Source organism: Lepidochelys kempii, chromosome 27, assembly GCF_965140265.1.
Source record: "Lepidochelys kempii isolate rLepKem1 chromosome 27, rLepKem1.hap2, whole genome shotgun sequence".
Taxonomy (NCBI): Eukaryota; Metazoa; Chordata; order Testudines; family Cheloniidae; genus Lepidochelys; species Lepidochelys kempii.
The window spans coordinates 12835861-12854924 of NC_133282.1; the positions used below are offsets into that span (position 1 = coordinate 12835861).

General features: G+C 49.6%; 1 protein-coding gene across 1 annotated transcript in view; it reads right to left on the minus strand.

Moving 5' to 3' along the window:
• Positions 1 to 10334: 10334 nt before the first annotated feature.
• NGFR (nerve growth factor receptor) overlaps positions 10335 to 19064 on the minus strand; it is a 35267-nt gene continuing 26537 nt past the window's right edge. The window contains exons 4-6 of the mRNA XM_073325752.1: positions 14203 to 14437; positions 11381 to 11541; positions 10335 to 11017 (exon numbers count right to left, since the gene is read on the minus strand). Of these exons, the coding sequence (XP_073181853.1) occupies positions 10716 to 11017; positions 11381 to 11541; positions 14203 to 14437 (698 nt within the window). The 3' untranslated portion in view covers positions 10335 to 10715. The remainder of the gene's footprint in view (positions 11018 to 11380; positions 11542 to 14202; positions 14438 to 19064) is intronic.

A 19064-nucleotide genomic window follows, 5' to 3' on the forward strand; every position in this document is an offset into this window, starting at 1 on the left:
GCCCAGAATAGGGTCCCACTTTATCCATCCCCTGCCCTCATTCCTAGCTGGCTAGGTAAGTGCTTAGGTAAGTGCAAACTATCTGAGCACCCTCTAATTAGTAATGGAGTTTATTTAATTCTCCCAGCATCCTTATGAGGTAGAGAAGCATTATGCCCAGAGTAGATTAAGTGACTTGTCCAAGGTCACACAGGGGGTTGGTGGCTGAGTTGGGAATTAGACCCAGATCTTTCGACTCCCTGCCCAGTGCATCATCAGCCAGAGCATCTCTCCTCAGAGAGGGGTCATCTATGGTCCTGGCTTGGGCCCACCTCTGTCACTACCACCAGCTGGGCTGTGCATGTGGGGAGAAGGTTCTGTGATCTTTGCTTCTGGGATGGGTGAGGGGACTGGGCAAATAGGGTGGGTGCAGATGGGAACTGGGAAATACAGGGTGGCAGGTGTCTAGAGAGAACGGTACCATAAGTTGAATTAAGGGACATGACAGAGGACACAGCAACGGAAAAGGTGACATCCTGACCCTGTTAAGTCAAATGGAAGTTCTAACAGTGATGGCATGGGGGCTTGGATTTCACCTGGTATATGTGCTGGTGGTGGGAAGAATGGACTAAGGGTTACTGGCTCAGGCAGATTGGTAGAGAAGGATCTGGGGCTAGGGGTGAATGGAGAATGCCTTGAGAGGGGTGAGTAGGAGAGAGCATGGATGGAAGAGGCATGCGAAGAGGCAGACGGTAGGAGGAATCTTCTCTTGGTTGGGGGTGAGACTGGGGACGCAGAGCTTGGGGAGGGGCCGCGGTGGCAGATGATCTGATGTAGGGTCGCAGCAGGGACTGGGACACGATTAAGGGGATCTGAGAAATCAGATCTCGGTTGTAGCCTGGAAGTCTGGGACAGGGAATGGAACAGGGCGGTCTGAAGAGAGCAGAGGGAGGAGAGGGCACCACTGGGGGGGGATTTTGTTTGAGGCACAGAGTGGGGGGCTGGTGGGTTTAGGAGCTGACGGGGTGCAGCGAATAACAGAGCGTCAATAAAGGGTCGGGGGTGTGGCTCGGTCGGGGTCGTGCGCTTCAATCCACCACACCCCAGCCCCCCCTTTGCCCTCCCCACCTGCCTGAATGAATTCCATCAGTCGCCTGACGCGAGGCTTGCTGGAGCTCATTACTGCACATGTGAGATTGAGCCAGGGGCCAATTTCTCGCTCCTCGGGGAGCTGTAAACAGCAGAAAGGAAGTTGTCCGAGTCCCTCTCACCACAGCAATGTGAACTTCAGGCTCCTTTCCAGACCTTACTGTTAATATTTTTCCTTCTGCAATAACCATAAATCGGTTTCGTTTCCTGGGGGAGGTGGGAGCTTATTACACAGCCATTCCCACACATCAAGACCACCTTGCTGAGTCTCCTCCTAGCCCCCCCACCTCTCCCAAACAGGGCTCTGAATCCGGGGAAGAGAAACAGGAGGCAAGGATGCCACGACCCCCACTTGGAACCTTGCAGGTGGTATTGTCACCCTGAAACTTGGGACAAAGGCAATCCAGCTCATGGCCTAACCCAACCCACCCACCCCTGGCCTCTCAAAGACTCCCACCCCCTTCCTAGGGGATTAAGGGGAAGCAAGTTAAAATAATGAACCGACTGCAGTTATTCACCATTTTGTTATTTGCCGTGCCAGGAGGAAGGTGCAAGCGGAGGGGAGTAACACATCTATAATCCTGGGCTTCACCACAACACCCACCAAAGAGAGGGAACTGGGGCAGCTGAAAATAAAATCACCTGCATTCAAGACTCCTATTACAACCCTGGGAGCAGGGCTGCGTACATGCTTCTGTGGGTAGTGTGGGAAAGTGGGTAGTGTAGTCCCCCCCCAACCTGTGTGTATAGATCCACACCCCAACTCTGCAAACACATGCGCAGTCCTACCGCCACGTGCTTATAAACACACTCTGCACCAAGCACTGCCTTTATTTGAAGGGCATATTGTCTGCCATGGGGCCCGTGGCTTTTACTAAAGCCCCTTTAGGCATGGTAGTTGCTGAGCATTGGGAATCTGGCCCGTATTTAGGTGTCTAAATGGGAGCAGAAAGCCACTGAAAATCTGGCCCTAGGTTCTTTGGAAAACTGGACCATAACAAATACTAAACTTTGCCCTTTCTGTCTTTATCAGGTTAGTTCTGGGCTCATTGACCTCAATGGGGTCCTTGCTGGTCAAAGCACCTGGCACATCTAAAAGATGCCCCAAAATAATAATTTTGGTTGTGTCTATGTACGCTCCTTTTTCTTAGCTAAAGACCAGCTGGAAGGTGTTTTGGGGGCAGGAAAAATGTTTTCTTCGTTCTTTCTTTCTTCTTTTTTAAAGCATTAGAAATCCAGGTCTTGTCTGCATTGGAAGATGCTTTGGGGATCAGCTAACTAGTGAAACTGTGAGCGCACACAAGACTGAAACCTGAGGGCAGTATCTTCGGTCAGATGCTGATACTGGTATGATCTCTGTAGCCCTTCTGTCCAATGAACTATTGGGAGAAAAGAAGTCTTTGTTAAAGAGTCCTCAACCCAGCTGCTTTAATTTAGGCGTGAGTTCCCACAGTACACATCTGACAAGCCCAGGACATCCTCTCTCCAAATCAATGAAGATCAGACTTCATTCTTCTGATATTTCTAAGGTTAAAAATCAAGCAGGGGAAAAAAACTAAAACAAACCCCCACCTTTAAAAACTCTCTTAAATCCCTTTTTCTTTCATAAACATGGTAGGGAAAGAGTGCGATTCCCACTATTTAAAAATCATTTGAAGGCCACCTTTCACTAATTTACCCCAATAACACGACCATCATCCTCACTGCGGCAAATGAGGCACAGACTGCTAAGGCAACTTGACTGGCGTCTCAGAATAAACTCAGCGGTAGAACAGCAATTAAAATCCAGGTTTCAGAGTAGCAGCCGTGTTAGTCTGTATTTGCAAGAAGAAAAGGAGTACTTGTGGCACCTTAGAGACTAACCAATTTATTTGAGCATAAGCTTTCGTGAGCTAAATCCTGGTGTTCCCAAGTCATCCGGAGCAAAAAACGTGATCTTGAGACACAGTCCAAGCAACACGAACACAAAGTCCAGCAAACACATACACACAGTCCCAAATTCCTGTGCGACACACACGTGAGGACACACGCCTACACACACACAGTGTGAAACACCAACGTACTCACACGTGCATGCTAACAATCACAACTACACGATCACACGCCAGTGAAGGCAAAAGCAATCCCACACTAAATACATCCACGACACAGCAGCGCTGTATGCTGCTTATTCACGGCTGAACAATACACCCGGCTATTTGCCCACACAAGCACATGTTCATTCACGGACATACAAACACAACCTTTTGATCCTGGGCCATGTCAGCCATCCACCCAAACGCCCACTGCTGACACCAATCACAGCAAAAGGACTAACTGGGTGGTTGAATTACAGGAATATTTATTCATTGTAAGAATTTCTAATTGGCATTACTCCTATTACAGAGAAACCCGAGGGGCCGGGATAATAACAGGTATTAACAAGAGGAACGTGCTGTCTTTGTACAACAAAACATTATAAAAAGCAACAAAAATCTCCAAGATCATTAACTTTGGCTTATTTTTTTCCTTGGTACTTTTGTCTCAGAACAAGAAGGTGAAGTGTCCCTAAGTCCTTCTTTGCATACTGAACGCTTCTCGCGTCAGCATGGAATTTGGTGATGCACCGAGGGGCTTCTCCTACATGGCCATTAGGACCTGAGCACTTAGCAATATTGCTCTGGCGATAAGAAAGAGATTTCTGAGCTCAGGAGCTCCTGCTCTGCACACTGAATTGCACCCGGTTAAATGAAAGCGTGACTTTAAACCGATTTAGTTTAAGTTGTGCAAAAACCAAATGTGGCCGCTCATCAATCTGTTTAAATCTAATGTGTAGCGGTTTAATTTTTACCAGTAAATTTAACAACGCAAGTAAAACTGGAAGCCAGGTTTAAGCTGAGCTGAGGGTATGTTTACACTATAGCCACGAAAACAGCTCAGCTTTGAAATGGATTTTAATTAAACCAGTGCCACTTGTGTGTAGACGGGCCATAAATCCAAAGTCGTCCCAATGTCAGTGGATTTGCACATTCAGGCGAACTCCATTGGACTGCACTGGGATTTACGCCAGGGTGGCTGGGCTCAGAGTCTGGAACAAATTCTCCAAACTGGTGGGTTTTGCATGCGCAGTTGCCAGCTAAGGCCATCCGCATTTGATGCCTTGTGGAAATGGTTCTTTCTTTGAATGGGTCTTTCTGCCTGGTCTACAGAGAGATTGGCATGAACACAGACTCTTCAGGGCTTAAAAATTCATCCTCCACTGAGCCGCCTCCTCCTCCTGACACCCCCCTCCCCTGCTTCTGCCTCTGACACTTTTCACTGTGTCCCACTGGGATGGGGCAAGCAGAGGACTATAGTTTGCTGGGTGAGACGGAGGCTGTTACTCAAGCAGGAGCCGCCGTGGCTACCACTGCTGAATCCCTCCCTGCCAAAGTGCCCGTCCTCCCATGCCCACAGGAGCCATCACGCTGCATTGAGCCTTCCCCCTCACACAGACGCCATCTCCCCCACTTCCTGATGCCACAATGCTCCCTGAGCCTTTCTCCATATCAGGGAGGCATCCCTTACACCTCACAGTCTCTCTTCCCCTCCTCCACTAGAGATTCCCCAGCCCCACCTCTTCGGCCAGGCTCTCTAGCTGCCCCATCCTTTCCTGCTCTCTTTGCAGAGCAGGCCGGATCTTTCCTTGTTCCCACACTGTGCCCTAAATAACCCCTGAGTTCTCCCTTGTTCCCACTGCAGGCAGGCCGCCCCTGAGCAGATGACCCTCCCTGACTTGCTTGGCAGGCCATTTATTTTTTTTTGTCCTCTCTTCCTGCAAGGGCCAGGCTTTTGCAGGTGGGGTGGGGATGTAAATGCGAGCCTTGCTTTAAATTAACCCTTTCACCCCAAAGGGAAGGAACACAATGTTTCTCCCGTGTGACTCCTAAGGATTTACGGGGGGTGAATTATTTGGAGATCTGTGATTAACGAGGATGCTTTTGTTCTGTTCTCTGCTTTTAGGATTCACAGTGCAAATAATATGATCAAATATTGCTTTGTGGTACTGAGTAACTTCTTTTTTAAGAAGCTGGAAGAACATTAACTCGTAGAGTCCTCCTTAGCCATCAGAACATATACATCACTCCTCAGAGAGAAATAGCACAGGGTCTGTGTGGTTGCAGGGGGAGCAGGATGGAAAAATGCTAACCTGCAGCACAGGAGAGCTGGGTTTATTTCCCCTGTTCTTCCATAAACTTTCTCTCTGATTTGACACAAGTCATTTATTCTCCCCGGATCTCACTTTCCCCATCTGTAAAGTGGGAATAATAGCACTTCCCTGCCTTAAAGAGTGGGAGGTGATCAGATAAGAACATAAGAATGGCCCTACTGGCTCAGACCAAGGGTCCATCTAGCCCAGTGTCCCGTCTTCCGACAGTGGCCAGTGCCAGGTGCCCCAGAGGGAATGAACAGACCAGGTAACCATCAAGTGATCCATCCCCTGTCGCCTATTCCCAGCTTCTGGCAAACAGAGGCTAGGGACACCATTCCTGCACAGATACCACAGTGATGGGAACAATATAAGTATCTCAAAAAGAAAAGGAGGACTTGTGGCACCTTAGAGACTAACCAATTTATTTGAGCATAAACTTTCGATGAAGTGAGCTGTAGCTCATGAAAGCTCATGCTCAAATAAATTGGTTAGTCTCTAAGGTGCCACAAGTCCTCCTTTTCTTTTTGTGAATACAGACTAACACGACTGCTACTCTGAAACCTGTCATAAGTACCTCAGACTTTGACTTTCAGTGTGTACTTTGCAAATCCCAGCCAAAACCCCAATCTAATCCTGTTCTCATGCAAGTTTCCGTGCGCTTCAAAAATGGAGAGAATCCAAAATATTGGAGCTGGTTGAAAATCTTCAGCTAAAGTTTCGTTCCAATGTTTTGCAGGAAATTTTAAAGCAAAACCTGAGAATGTCTATTTCATTCTGATTCAAATACAAATGTTCCTTTTGATGCTCATAGAAATTTTCAATTTGTTTCGGTTTTCAGCAATGGAAACAAAAATTGCCATCTCAAATGAAGCTAAATGAATATTTTTGTTCCGAAATTTCCCTTGAAAATGAAAATAAAATTTCACCGAAAAAACTAAATTTTCCTGGGATAACTTTCAGTTTTGAGGAAAACCTCATCTTCCGGTGGGAACCAATAGTTCGAAAAATGTAAACCAGCTTGACAACATAGCTGTGAGTCTGCAGATTCTGTGGCCTGAGGTCAGACTAGATGATCATAATGGTCCCTTCTGACTGTAGTATCTATGAATTTGCTTTTCAGAGTTCTCTGCAAGGCATTTTTGTCTGGAACACAACACAGGGATGTTACGACTACGATCACCTTCCACATATATAAGGCAACTCAAAAATTAAAGCTGTTTCTCCATGTACAATATCTAAGCACCCCTGGGGCCTGTGAAGAATACCTGATTTCTTACATGATGCTTCAGTGCCTGAATACAAAAAATGAGTGGTAAGGTCACTATTAACATATTTTTAAAAAATCCCTTGCCTGCATTACTAACAACACCATATAGATGGTTAAAGATAACATCCGTCTGACTCAAATGTGCCTTTTTTATTGTTTCTCGTCTTTCATTGCTTGTTTATCTTTCTCCCAGTTTGACCTAGATGGGTAAGTTTCAGTTTTTGCTTCTCATGCATTAGCCCAATGCTGCTGGCCAAGCATTTTGCAAGTGGCTTGTTATCTGGGGACACCTTAAAGGGGCTTGATTTTCAGAAAGAGCCGAGCACCCACCCTCTGACAATCAGCCCCCTTTTTAAGGTGCCCTCACTTGGGTACCTGAAGTCACTAGTCACGTCTGAAAACCATAGCCATTGTGTTTACATTTTCAGCGCCAAAGCAGGAAGGTTTTGATCCAATCCCTCCCGTTTCCATTGTCATTTTTTTTTTGGCTTAAAATATTTGGGACATTTCTACTCATATTAAGTTTTCTAAAACTTAAAAAAATATACATCTAAACGGGCAACATTTTTCGGAAACGGGGGTCTAAATGATCCGTTCCTAAGTCCATATTTTGGCACCTGGTTAAGTGGCCTGATTTTCAGAGGTGCTCTTCTCTCACTGACCTCATAGGGAGCTGCTTGCTGAGTGCTCACCCCTAAATCAGGCCATTTAATTACATGCCTACATATGGTCATCATGGGTGTCTGGTTTTCCAAAGCATCTTAGGTGACCTAGAAGCTCAAGCCCCACTGAAAGGGCATGTACTCCTAAATCAATCAAAAGTATGATGGTAGCTGGACATTTTTGTAAATCCTGTTCGAGAAGCCCAATTCTTAGCAACTCCCCCACCCCCATATTTTAAAGCATAATGGGTGAAATTTATAGCACTTAAAGGAGTTAAGTGCTTAACTTCCACTGACATTCAGTGGGATTTGGGTGCCATCTAATAACTATGGGTACCTTTGAAAATTTCAACCTGTCCCTTTAAAAAGGCCTGAAGTTTCATCCTGGATCTAATCTCTCTGCTTTCATCAGTTTCTCATGGCCATTCAACACTGCCATCATCATCATCATCATTGTTAAAAAAAAAAAAGTGTGCATATGTCAATTTCCCTCTGTAAGGCCAGAATCAAGGTTATTGTAACAAATACAAGGCTGGTAACATAAAATTCAATCTGCAACACAGAGCCATGAGCAAACGGATCTTTGCCACAACACTGTCCATCAGGAAGACGCTGAGAGGCCAGTCAGTTCATTGGCGCTGAATGGCACTGGTTATAACACTTATCATAGCTTTGTGGAAGAACGGGTAACAGCTAGACCCCATGCTAAGGCAGCGTTGAACAGAAGCCCTTGATGAGAAAGCCAAGGTCTCCTGCTCTTCAGCACTGTAATCCACTTCACACTTAGAAACATTTAGCAGTGAGTAAAACAAGACAATATTATTTACAATTAATTCTTAGTTGTCTCATTTGGTTTTTTTTCCCCCCTTCTTCCTCATTTAATAACAAGGTTTCTGGCGGAGCTGGGAGGCAAACAGCAGGTCCTTCACTTATGTAGCTCAGTCTCTCAGATTTCCCTTTTCAGGGACAAGTTCGGCCCCTTTGGAGCTCCCCCAGAATTGGAGCAGAGATGAACGTGGCCCATAGACTTCATTTCATCTGTGAACTCATGACCATCACCAAAACTCAGCTACTGCAGGCCCTGTTCTTGACCTCCTTCCTCTGACAGCGCTCCCACTGCTTTCCAAGGCAATGCTGTCTGAGCAAGGAGACTAGAGTCAGGCCGTTAATGAATTAGCAGCTCTATGGATATACGCCGTGGACTTGCTGGCTTGAGGACTGGAGGAAGAGGCCAGACCAGAGGCAGAAAAGGAGGAAGGGTGAGGGGCTCCCCTTCCCACCCCAGTTCTGCTACAATTCTTCACTAGCTACCAGTCAAATGAGATTTGATCCTGTGTTGTGAGGGCAGAAGCAGGGTATATTCTAGAACTGGAGACATTTGAGGCCGGATTCTTACTTGCATTGAATAGTAGAGCGGGTGAGGAATTTTCCAAAGAAACTTTTTTTCTCCACTGGAAAACGCTGATTTTTTGAAATGGAAACTTTTTTTTTTTTTGCAGGAAAGGGTCAATTTTGACAAAAGTTTCCTACCCCAAATTGGGGGGGGGAGGGTGTCAAAATTGTCAATGTTTTATTTTGACATTTTCAACATGAAAAATCATAGTTTTCCAGTTCAAAGTAGCTTTTTGCTTAAAAAATTAAGCTAATTCTAGTACCCCCCCCATTAAAAAAAAACCTTCAAATGGTCAAAATTAAAACAAAATGCTTCAAAATGATCGAAACGAAATATTTCGACCTGAACTGAATTTCTTTTGCCAGATTTTTTGATGTGCCCCCAACACCATCTTTCCCCCAAACCCATTTTCACCCATCTTTCCCCCGCCTCCAACACCATCTTTCCCCCAAACCCATTTCCGAGCCTGGGAAAAACTCCATTGAACACACTCCCCCACGCCCTGTTCCTTTAGACAGGTTGCTGCAGCTGCCTCTCTACCATCCGGGTCTTCCCTGGAAGCCTCAAAATACCCAAAGGAGCCTGTTCTTGGGATGTCTCCAGCTTTGCAGAGACCGAGAGGTTCAGATAATACAGTGAAGACAGCTGAGCTTCTGGGCGCTCTTCCAAATCACCCTCCGACCCTTTCGAGCCTTATCCGTACCAGCTCAGATACTGCGGTAATGATCACGGTCTATGAGCCCATATAGAATAGAATCAACTCCATCACTAACATCGCCCAGACCCACTTTCCCCTTGCTCATCGGCCGCTAATGCAGCAGCATGATTACGTTATAGCCCACAGTGGGTGGATCACTGGTCCGAGGAAGGGCACAGAGCCTTTCTCCTAGTGTCTCACCAGTACAATACATGATGGGTCTGGGATGACAGCTTGAGTCAGGGGCCTTGCAGCTGGCCCAGATCTCCATGGCAGCACCGGGCTTGCAGCGTGATGGATGGCAATTGTTTCCTGCTTTTCCAGGCACCATTAGCCGTTTGCTATTCTCCACTAGAATTTGGTGGCTCTAACAAGGGTGATGTCTGCCTTGGAGAGATCAGTGCCTGGGAAGGTGCTGGCTATTGACCGCTGAGCATCCAAGGCGGGCAAACGACATTATTCCACAGGTGACTAGATTGTTTCTTAACGTGTCAGGCAGCCTGGCTGCTAATGACCAAGGCAAACTCTTCCGAGCCTGAGGCATGTGCGTGTTGTGGAGGCATGTGGATCTCTGTCTCCAACATGCACGCTGTATGTTTCATGATTCACAGTGTAGATTTTGCCTGCTGGAAACAAAGTCCTCCCACCCCTCACCGCTCCCAAAGACAGTGCAGAGGCACAAATGTGTGTTTCTATGGAGGAAGCCCTTTTTTCCCCCATGATGCATCCTTGGGTAGCTCCTTCTAATGATATCCCTCTGCTCCCCACCCTCCCTCCCAATTCCCTGTTAATAACATCTTCACTCAACCATTAGCCTTGAAATACACCCTCTTCTCTCTAAATTCAGCTGGGTCCATCCTTCCTGGCTTGGCAGATGCAATTCAAAGGGGGAGTAACTGGTGATCTGGGGCAAATAGGAAGGGGTGGATATTGTGGGGGGTGGGGTAGAGGAAGATCCTCAGAGGGGGAGTGGAAGAGGGGGAACGAAGCAGACAGAGAAAGAAAGAGGAGAGACCTGAGAGAGCAAACGCGGTCATTGTTGCAGCTACTGAAGAAGTGTTGTTGGGGTTGGGGGGGGGGCACAAGAGATTGTTCTGCTCACACAGGATGTGCCGAAGCCGTCAAGCACTCCTAGGTCCCAGCCAGACTGAAGGAGGCCACAGCTCCCGTTTGCCTTGGCTATATCCCTTCTGCTTTCGCATCAGCCTGTCTGCCGGAGAAAGGGGGATAGAAAAAAGGGGACAATACTGAAAATAAGAGGTCAGTGCATACAGGATTGTTCGTAAATAGCAGGGGGCCCAGGCTGGAACCCCATTTCCTTCACATCTTCTTGCCGGCTGGTATCTCTGTGGGGTCGCAGAGGGGCTGGCTGGGGAGCGCCTCTCCCACCCCGCCCTTCACACCGGCGACGTGGCAGTCGACTCGCTGTACAAGCTCTCCACAATGTCTCCCCGCTGGATTCGGCGCAGGGCGGAATACAGGGCGTCCATGGTGGCGCTGTCCTTGCTGGACCAGTCGGAGAGCAGGGCCCGGACAGGGCACTCCTCCTGCGTGAAGGAGTCTATGTGATCCTCCTTGTAGCCCAGCTCCCCCGCCAGATGACGCCAGGTGTCCTCGGGGGAGCTGTTGAGCAGCTTCTCCACCTCCTCTTGCTTGTTAGGAGGCAGGCTGGTGTAGAGGTTCCCGTCTCCTTTCAGAGCTGTGCAGGGAAGAGAAGGAACAGAGCAGGGTGACTGCAGCCTTTGGGAGATGAAGCTGAACCAGAAGGGGTCAGAAAGCCCAGGAGAGTCCCAGGATTGGGGGGGCTGGCAGCTTCCCAAGACAAACCGGGGGATGCCTATGGCCTGTATCCTCCTGTGTATTATTTCCCCAGTCTGGGCTTGCAGCATCACCCCACTGTTCCAGTCCTGGGCTCCCCTCTGTCCCAACCTGTCCAGCCACTCCTACCCCAATCCTGACCCGCAGCTCCCCTTCCCCACAATGCCATGTCTGACCCTCCCAGCTCCACCAGTGCACCCCAGCCCCGGTCCCACCCTCGCCCGGCTTGGTGGATAAACCTTACCCTGCACCTGGGCGGTCTGTGTCGGTGGCTGTTGGTCGTGGAGGCTCTGGCTGTCCACGGAGATCCCGCTGTCGCTGTGAAGCTTCTCTCCTTCCGGAGAGGGGGGCTGGTTCACAGGGCGGTTGTTGGCGCCTTGTTTGTTCTCTTTGCAACTGCTCCACCTGCAGAAGGGGCCAGCGGAGGGGAATGAAACAGCCAAAATCCAGCCACATCCGCCAGCCTCTTACCTGGATCTCACTGTGAGTCAGCCAGAGTCGCAGAGCCTCATTCTCCCTGCCCTGCCCCTCTGTGCCCTGTCTGCCTTGGCACTGCTGCTATAAATGTTGATACGAGGGCAAAGCAGCAGAGAGCCAGACCCGCCGTCCTTAGAGATCCAGGCTCCAGCATCCTGATAGTGATTACTAGGTTGTATTGCAGTCACACCTAGGAGCCCTAGTAACGGATCAAGACCCCCCTACAGGGTGCTGTACAATCCCAGAACAAAGAGACTGTCCTTGCCTCAAAGGGCTTGCCATCTAAGTCTCAGCTAGGGATAAATGAGGATCAAGGGTATGGCTACACTCCCAACGGCACGGTGACCGGGCTGCAGCCGTAGTGTAGACACTTCCTACGCGATAGCGTAGACACTTCCTGCGTGGGTTTGTCCCACGATGTAGTTAATACACCTCTCCGAGAGGTGGTACTTAGGTCAACGGAAGGATTCTTCTGCCAACCTATCCACATCTACAGTCTACGCTACGTCGCACAGGGCACAAAATGTTTCACAGCCCTGAGGGATGTAGCTAGGCCGACCCAACTTTTAAGCATAGGGCTAGCTCTTCCACTGAAATCAGTAGTGTTACAGAGGTGAGTGTGGCCACTGAGTCAGGCTGCATGAGTCCACTGTGATTAGGACAGGACTGGTTTAGTTTGCTTGGCGGCCTAGGTTTAGCCAGGCTGACTAAAAAGCCAGCATTCGTCCTTCAGGGGAGAATTACTGCATTGCTCCTGATGTCGATAGGCCAAACTCTCCAACAGTGTAAATTGGCACCGCTCCACTGAATTCAGTGCCAATTTGCACCACCGGAGACCTGCGTTTCCTGTAAACATAAACTTTCCTTTAGACATACAAATATTTTTTTAACGAACATGAAAACCAGTCTGCGTGCATTTATGCACTGGAGTCTGTGCACGTATGGGACCGTGTGCATACTGTTAGCCAATGTATAGGTGATATGTATTGCATACCGTATTATGTAGTATCCATCATATTAATATCATATACATTACATTATATATGAATGTTAGCACTGAGTTGTATTAGGGTCAGGCTTGCCCACGCGCGATATCTCCCACAATACCTTGCAAAGCTAGATATAGCATAAATCCTGTCAAAATCAAGAGACATGAGTGCTCTGCTCTGGTACAAAGTAGAGACTGTTTTCATGGCGTGGAATGGAGTGCTTTGTTCAAAAGGAGCTAAGGGGCACACCCTGGTACCAGGACAAACAGGTAAAAATGCTGATGGGTGAATTTTAGTCTTGGGTGTCATATTGAATGCTTTTAACTTGTAAATGGGTCTACTATAAAAATAGCTAGTTTGGGGGGGCACAATCTTAGAAGCAAACCCACTGTTTGTAAGCACTTGCTGCGAGAAGCAGCTTCCCAGAGGGAGCGGTACATAAACATCCTTTCTGTATCGTACGACTTTGTCTTTAGACAATAAACTTGGCTGAGGCTGGTCATAAGGTTGTCCTGCCTTGACTGCAGGGGACTGGACTAGAAGACCTCTTGAGGTCCCTTCCAGTCTTACAGGTCTATGATTTGAGCTCTTTAATGTTTTTAATGATGGACCACGAGTGTAGAGCTAATCAAATGGCTGCATTCTGATCAATAATACATCTGTGATTGTGTGGGCTCATATAAATGCACGTCAAACCGGGGGTCCACGCACGTAAATGCATGTGTTTATATGCTTTGGTGTGCACGTGGAAATGCCTGTGAAACAGCATGTGGGCCTGTGTGTATGTGTGAATCACTGCACCGAGCGATATGCAAAGGCACATGGGATTGTGTGCAGACATGCAACGGAATGTGAATGCAGTGACTCGGTACACACAGGTAGTTGGGTGAGAATATGCACATATGAACCGTGTGGGGTGCATGTGTGAACACGCTTGTGGGTGTGCACATGGGAATGTCTTTGGGGGGGGTGCACCTCTGCTGGCATCACTGATTAGTCAATTGGAGTTTTCTTAGCAGAGAATTCAGCCTCCTCCCTGGGAATAACAGTGATTAGGGATTATTTCCAGCACGTTGGTATGTGGAGAAATCGTAGCCTCTGTTCAAACACTGAACCAGCTGCAACCTGCATAGGCACCAGGTGCAACTCCCAGCACAAAGCGGGTGAGAGGGTGCAAGACACTGAAAGTGATGCAGTTGCAGAATGTGTCGGAGTTACAAGCACCCCCCAAAGGGAAATGAGCGAGCTAAAGAAAGAACAAGGTAGGTGAGAGAGACCATATAGGGCCCAATTCTCCATTGCTCTGCACTGCAGGGCATGTGAGTGCCCAACTCCCCTTGGCCTTCCATAGGAGACGAGTGCCCAACTCCCAAATGTGCCCCTCCGGTGCTGTCATTTATACCGGTGCGAAGTGTAAATCGAAGCCAAATCTGATAACTCCATTATCACCAAAGGTCCCAAGACGGCCAGATGCTGCTAGAGAAAGCTGCCCGATGCGGCAGTAATGGCCCTGGGCCTCAGTCTGAGGCCGGCAGCCTCCCCCACTCCTGGAGCCCTCCCTCCGTTCCTAGAATCCATCAGGACATTGGCCCCTGCCTACCTTTTGAAAGCAATGTAGGCCACTAGCCCCGCCACCACGGCTGCCAGGACGGAGCAGTAGACAGGGATGAGGTTATCGGCAGGGCCGCGGCTCACGACTGGCTGGGAGCTACCCAGGACGGTGGTGACTGTATCTGCTAGAGTGCTGGCAATGCCTTTGGTATCGTACGGGTCTTTGGTGAACGGCACGGGGCTGCCAGAGCCCAGCAGGGTTGGGGTCCAGCGCGGGTGAAGATCTGCCAAGGGGAATAAAAACGAGTTAGCAATTCACCCCGCCTCCCTTTTGCCTCTCGAGCGCTCAGTAATGGCTGCGACTAGTCTAGGCACCCTAGGGAAGGGGGAGGCGAGGCATAACGCCTCCAGAGGTGCCGGGCAGTGAGACTTGCCACCCTTTGGGAGGCTGTAGCCAGCACACGCCCACTGAAGCCGTGCTGGCTCCCAGGGGAGGAGCCAAGACGAGGCCCCGCCCCTCCTCACACAGACACACCCCTCTGGCACCCTTAACAGGGTTAGCCATCTCTCCACACCATGCCACATGGACGGGTGAGCGCTATGAAAACAGCTACTGCACAGTCCCCACTGTTGACTCTCTCTAGTGGGGCTCAAAATGAGAGTAGCCAATGCTCAAATAAATTGGTTAGTCTCTAAGTCCTCCTTTCCTTTATCTCAGGGGTAACTAAACCTGCCCAAAGACTGTCGGGACTTCCTGGCAGAGGTGGGCTCACATGGGAAGCCCACAGCCTAACCCCCCCACCCCGAATTCTGCAGCCAGAACCCATTTCTAACCACTGTCTGCTAACCCTAAACATGGCACACCCTCGGTGTGAATTGTGTCTCCCATTCCTCCTTCTCATTAGTCCGTCTCATTAGCTCCAGCAGGCCAGTGTCACATATCCCTGCAGGTAGCAGCCTTTGTATGCTGGCATGAAATTCCAGAGAGAGCTGAATCTTTTCCATACCCTTTCTCCACCCTGGGACGGCTGACCCTGCCTGGAGCCAGCTCAGAGCCATCTTTGCCCTTTGCTCTTTACCAGTTTTTGTTTATTGGAGGCTTTTTTCCTGATGGTCAAGGACTGTGGGGCTTTGACCTGTCGTTCTCTAAAGGGCATGAAATTTGGAGCACCAACCAAATCGAAAAGGGCAAAGGGTTTCAGAAACGCAGCGCTGCTGTCAAATACCAACACTCATCAGCAAAGCAGATGCATCCCACTTGGATGTACTAGGACCAGACAGCAGCAATCAGAGCTTTGGGGACTGCAGACCGTGTAGATGAAGCTAGGCAAGGGGGGAAGCACGTCAGGGAAGAGATCAAAAGCAGGGCAGGCAGCTGTGATGCTCATTTGAGCACGGTTTGCAGTAACCTGATCGCCTCCCTCCTAGGGAAGGGTCACCACTGAGGAAGGCTGAATGCAGTGAAGAAGCAAGCAGTCGGAAGGTCTAACAGAACGCGCGGAGCAGTGCAGATTCTTAGCAAGAGCGTGGGACAGTCTATGGAGCACGGTTCGTCCAATGGCCATCGCCGTATAGCATGTGCACAGGAAGCTGTTCGCTCATCACTGAGATGAGGCCGCTTTTTAGTGGCCTGAAAAGCATTCAGCTCCAACCTCAAACATACCTAAAATTAACCTTGGTTCAGGCTCAGAACTAGGGGGGTCATCCAGTGAAATGAATAGGCAGACGATGTAAAACAAACACAAGGAAGTGTTTCTTCACACATCGCAGAGGCAACCTGTGGAACTCCCTGCCAGATGATGTTGTGAAGGCCAAGACTATAACAGGGTTCAAAAAAGAACTAGATAAAGTTCCTGGAGGATCGGTCCATCAATGGCTATTAGCCAGGATGGGCAGGGATGGTGTCCTTAGCCTCTGTTTGCCATAAGCTGGGAATGGGCGACAGGGGATGGATCACTGGATGGTTCCCTGGTCGGTTCATTCCCTCTGGGGCACCTGGCACTGGCCACTGTCAGAAGACAGGATTCTGGGTTAGATGAACCTTTGCTCTGAACCAGTGTGGCTGTTCTTATGCTCTTATGTTCTTCTTATTATTTGTATTTCAGTTGCCTTGAGGCGAGAGCCCCCCACTGCAGGGCAGTGCACAGACACTTAACAAGAGACAGTCCCTGCCCCAAGGAGCTTACATCTAAAGAGACATGCCAAAGGAGAAAGAGGAAGTGACTTGCCAAAGGTCACCCAGCAGGTAAGTGGCAGAGCTGGGAATAGAAATCAGATCTGCCAATTTTCCTCACATTACCTCTCAGAATGAATTCTTTTTACAAATCGTCTATGGCAAAAATGGATTTTGTTCCGGACCTTCAGTCCCTTCCTCAGAGCTGGCTACATACAACAATACTAGCCTACAATTTATGGACGAGAGGAACCAAGAATATCCATTGCCAGGGGAACCCAGAGAAGGAATTTAGGGTATCAGATTATACTCATCCAAACACATGTCTCTTGAATAAGTAATAACTAAGGTGGGACAGGCCACCTAAAGCCACAACTATTTCAATATCAAAGAGAATGGTCCAAGAAGTTGTAACTAGAAATAAGGGGATGGTTTAAAAAAAAAAGTAATATGATGCAGGATAAATATCAAGAGAAACACCCTCAACAGTGGAATCTATGTGACTGGGTGAGAGTCTTCCAATGGATGCTCCATCCCCGGAGATATAGACATCTAGGCAGGATGACTCACTAGAAGATGCTGTCGGGAGCAATCCTGCAAGGGCAGGAGATTAAACTTCTGTGCCTGCCACTGGAGGTTTGCCGGAACACGGGGTAACATCCCATCTCCTACTCCTGGCAGATGTACCCACAGCACGTGTGATTATCGCGAACGGCCAGGCTTTTCCCTGCGCGATTTCTCACCGCAGTGCTGGCCTGGCCCGACCCTGCTTTGCTGATGAAATCTCACGAGATCGGAGCCTGAGGTGAGAGATGTTCTTTCTGCTGTTCCTCCTCTCAGCCCTACTTTCCGCCTGGAGCCCGGCTGGGTGGCAGCAGCAGTAACTGACCCGTGGGGCTGTTCGGTGGATCAGCTCCACCCAGGCAATGGAAGCCCCACGTTGCCGGGGTGCTGCACTGTGCATGTACGTCTCCTTATCCTGCACAGGAAGGATGGGCTTATGGATAGTGGTCCAAGACTCGAGAGAGGGGTTCAGTTCCTACCCCGTCTCAGACTGTCCTTTGTGAACTTGAGCCCCTCTCTCTGTGCCTCAGCTCCCCATCTGTATGATGGGGATAATACCATTTCTTCTGTCTTCCTTGTCTATTTAGGCTGTAGGCCTCAAAGCTGTTATGTGCTTAACTCCCCACTGAAATCCATGGGAGTTAGGTGCCTAAATACCTTTGCAGATCAGACCCTTAGCTCATCGGGGCAAGGAGTCTCTTACTCTGGGTCTGTACAGGGCCTAGCATAATGGGGCCCCAACCTCAATTAGGGCTCACAGTCACACTGATTTTAATACACGGGAATATTGTGCTATGCAACCTGTAGACACAGCTATTGCACGGCAAACACAGGACAGCCATCCGGCAGTCTCAGCAACATGCATGGAGTCAGGCATGGAGCTAGGGTCGTCCCTTGCTAACATCGAGGTGTTCCTGTTTCACCTGGATCCCCTCCCTCCAGCTCAATGGCACGAGTCACTAAGAGTCAGTGAGCAGCGGCGTTCCCAGTTTGTTCTCTTCCCCTCTGTGCCCAGATGCTCCTAGCCTCCATGCATGCCCCGTTGCTCTGGGACACACCCTGTCCTTTCAGCTCCGGAGGGGAGGAAAATGTTTGCCTATTGGCTGGTTCCCCGTCTTCAGCCAAGAACCGCACCTAGGCATGCCTGGTGAAGAAAATGTGTCTCATCTTGTGCCTGTGAAGCAGGGAGGGTCCTACCCGTTTGTTGCTGGGGAAAAGGCAGGAAAAGTCACAGGGAGGTTATGAAAGGTGGCGGGGGGGAGAGCAGGACAGGCGAAGGCAAGGCCTGGGGGCCTGTGATTTTATAGTCCTAGCAAGAAACCGTCTCCGACGCTTACAGCATCCCATTGCCAGGAGAGCGTGACCGCTGAGCTGACGCTTCGGCTTCAGTTTTAACTCTCCCTGGTGCCACCTACCCTCCCAAATCTGCTGCTTTCTCCATTGCCTGATGACCTGGCTTTTCACGCTGCCCACTACGCGAGTAGGGAGTGATCCACCTTCTGGCTCAAGCACTGACATTTGGAATGGTCCAGGCTGCAGGCTGCGGGCTCGAGCGCCAGCAGCTGGAATGGTCCACGCGGCGGCCTGGGGTTCTAGCACCAGCCGTTGGAATGGTCCACGCCGCAGCCTGGGGTTCTAGCACCAGCAGTTGGAATCGTCCACGCCGCGGCCTGGGGTTCTAGCACCAGCAGTTGGAATGGTCCACGCCGCAGCCTGGGGTTCTAGCACCAGCAGTTGGAATGTTCCACGCTGCGGCCTGGGGTTCTAGCACCAGCAGTTGGAATCGTCCATGCCGCGGCCTGGGGTTCTAGCACCAGCAGCTGGAATGGTCCACGCGGCGGCCTGGGGTTCTAGCACCAGCAGTTGGAATGGTCCATGCCGTGGCCTGGGGTTCTAGCACCAGCAGCTGGAATGGTCCACGCGGCGGCCTGGGGTTCTAGCACCAGCAGTTGGAATGGTCCATGCCGTGGCCTGGGGTTCTAAGGCCGACATCTGGAATGTTCCATGATGCCGTCCGTAGCTCTAGACCTTTGGTATCTTTCACTCTAGGCTGCTCGTCCGCTCTAAATCAGGACAGACCTCAGCAGTCCCCTTCTGGAAACTGCCTGAGTTCCTGCTCTGCCATGCCCAGCTCAGAGCGCGCCCGTGCCACACTGCCCTCTGATAGCCGTGTC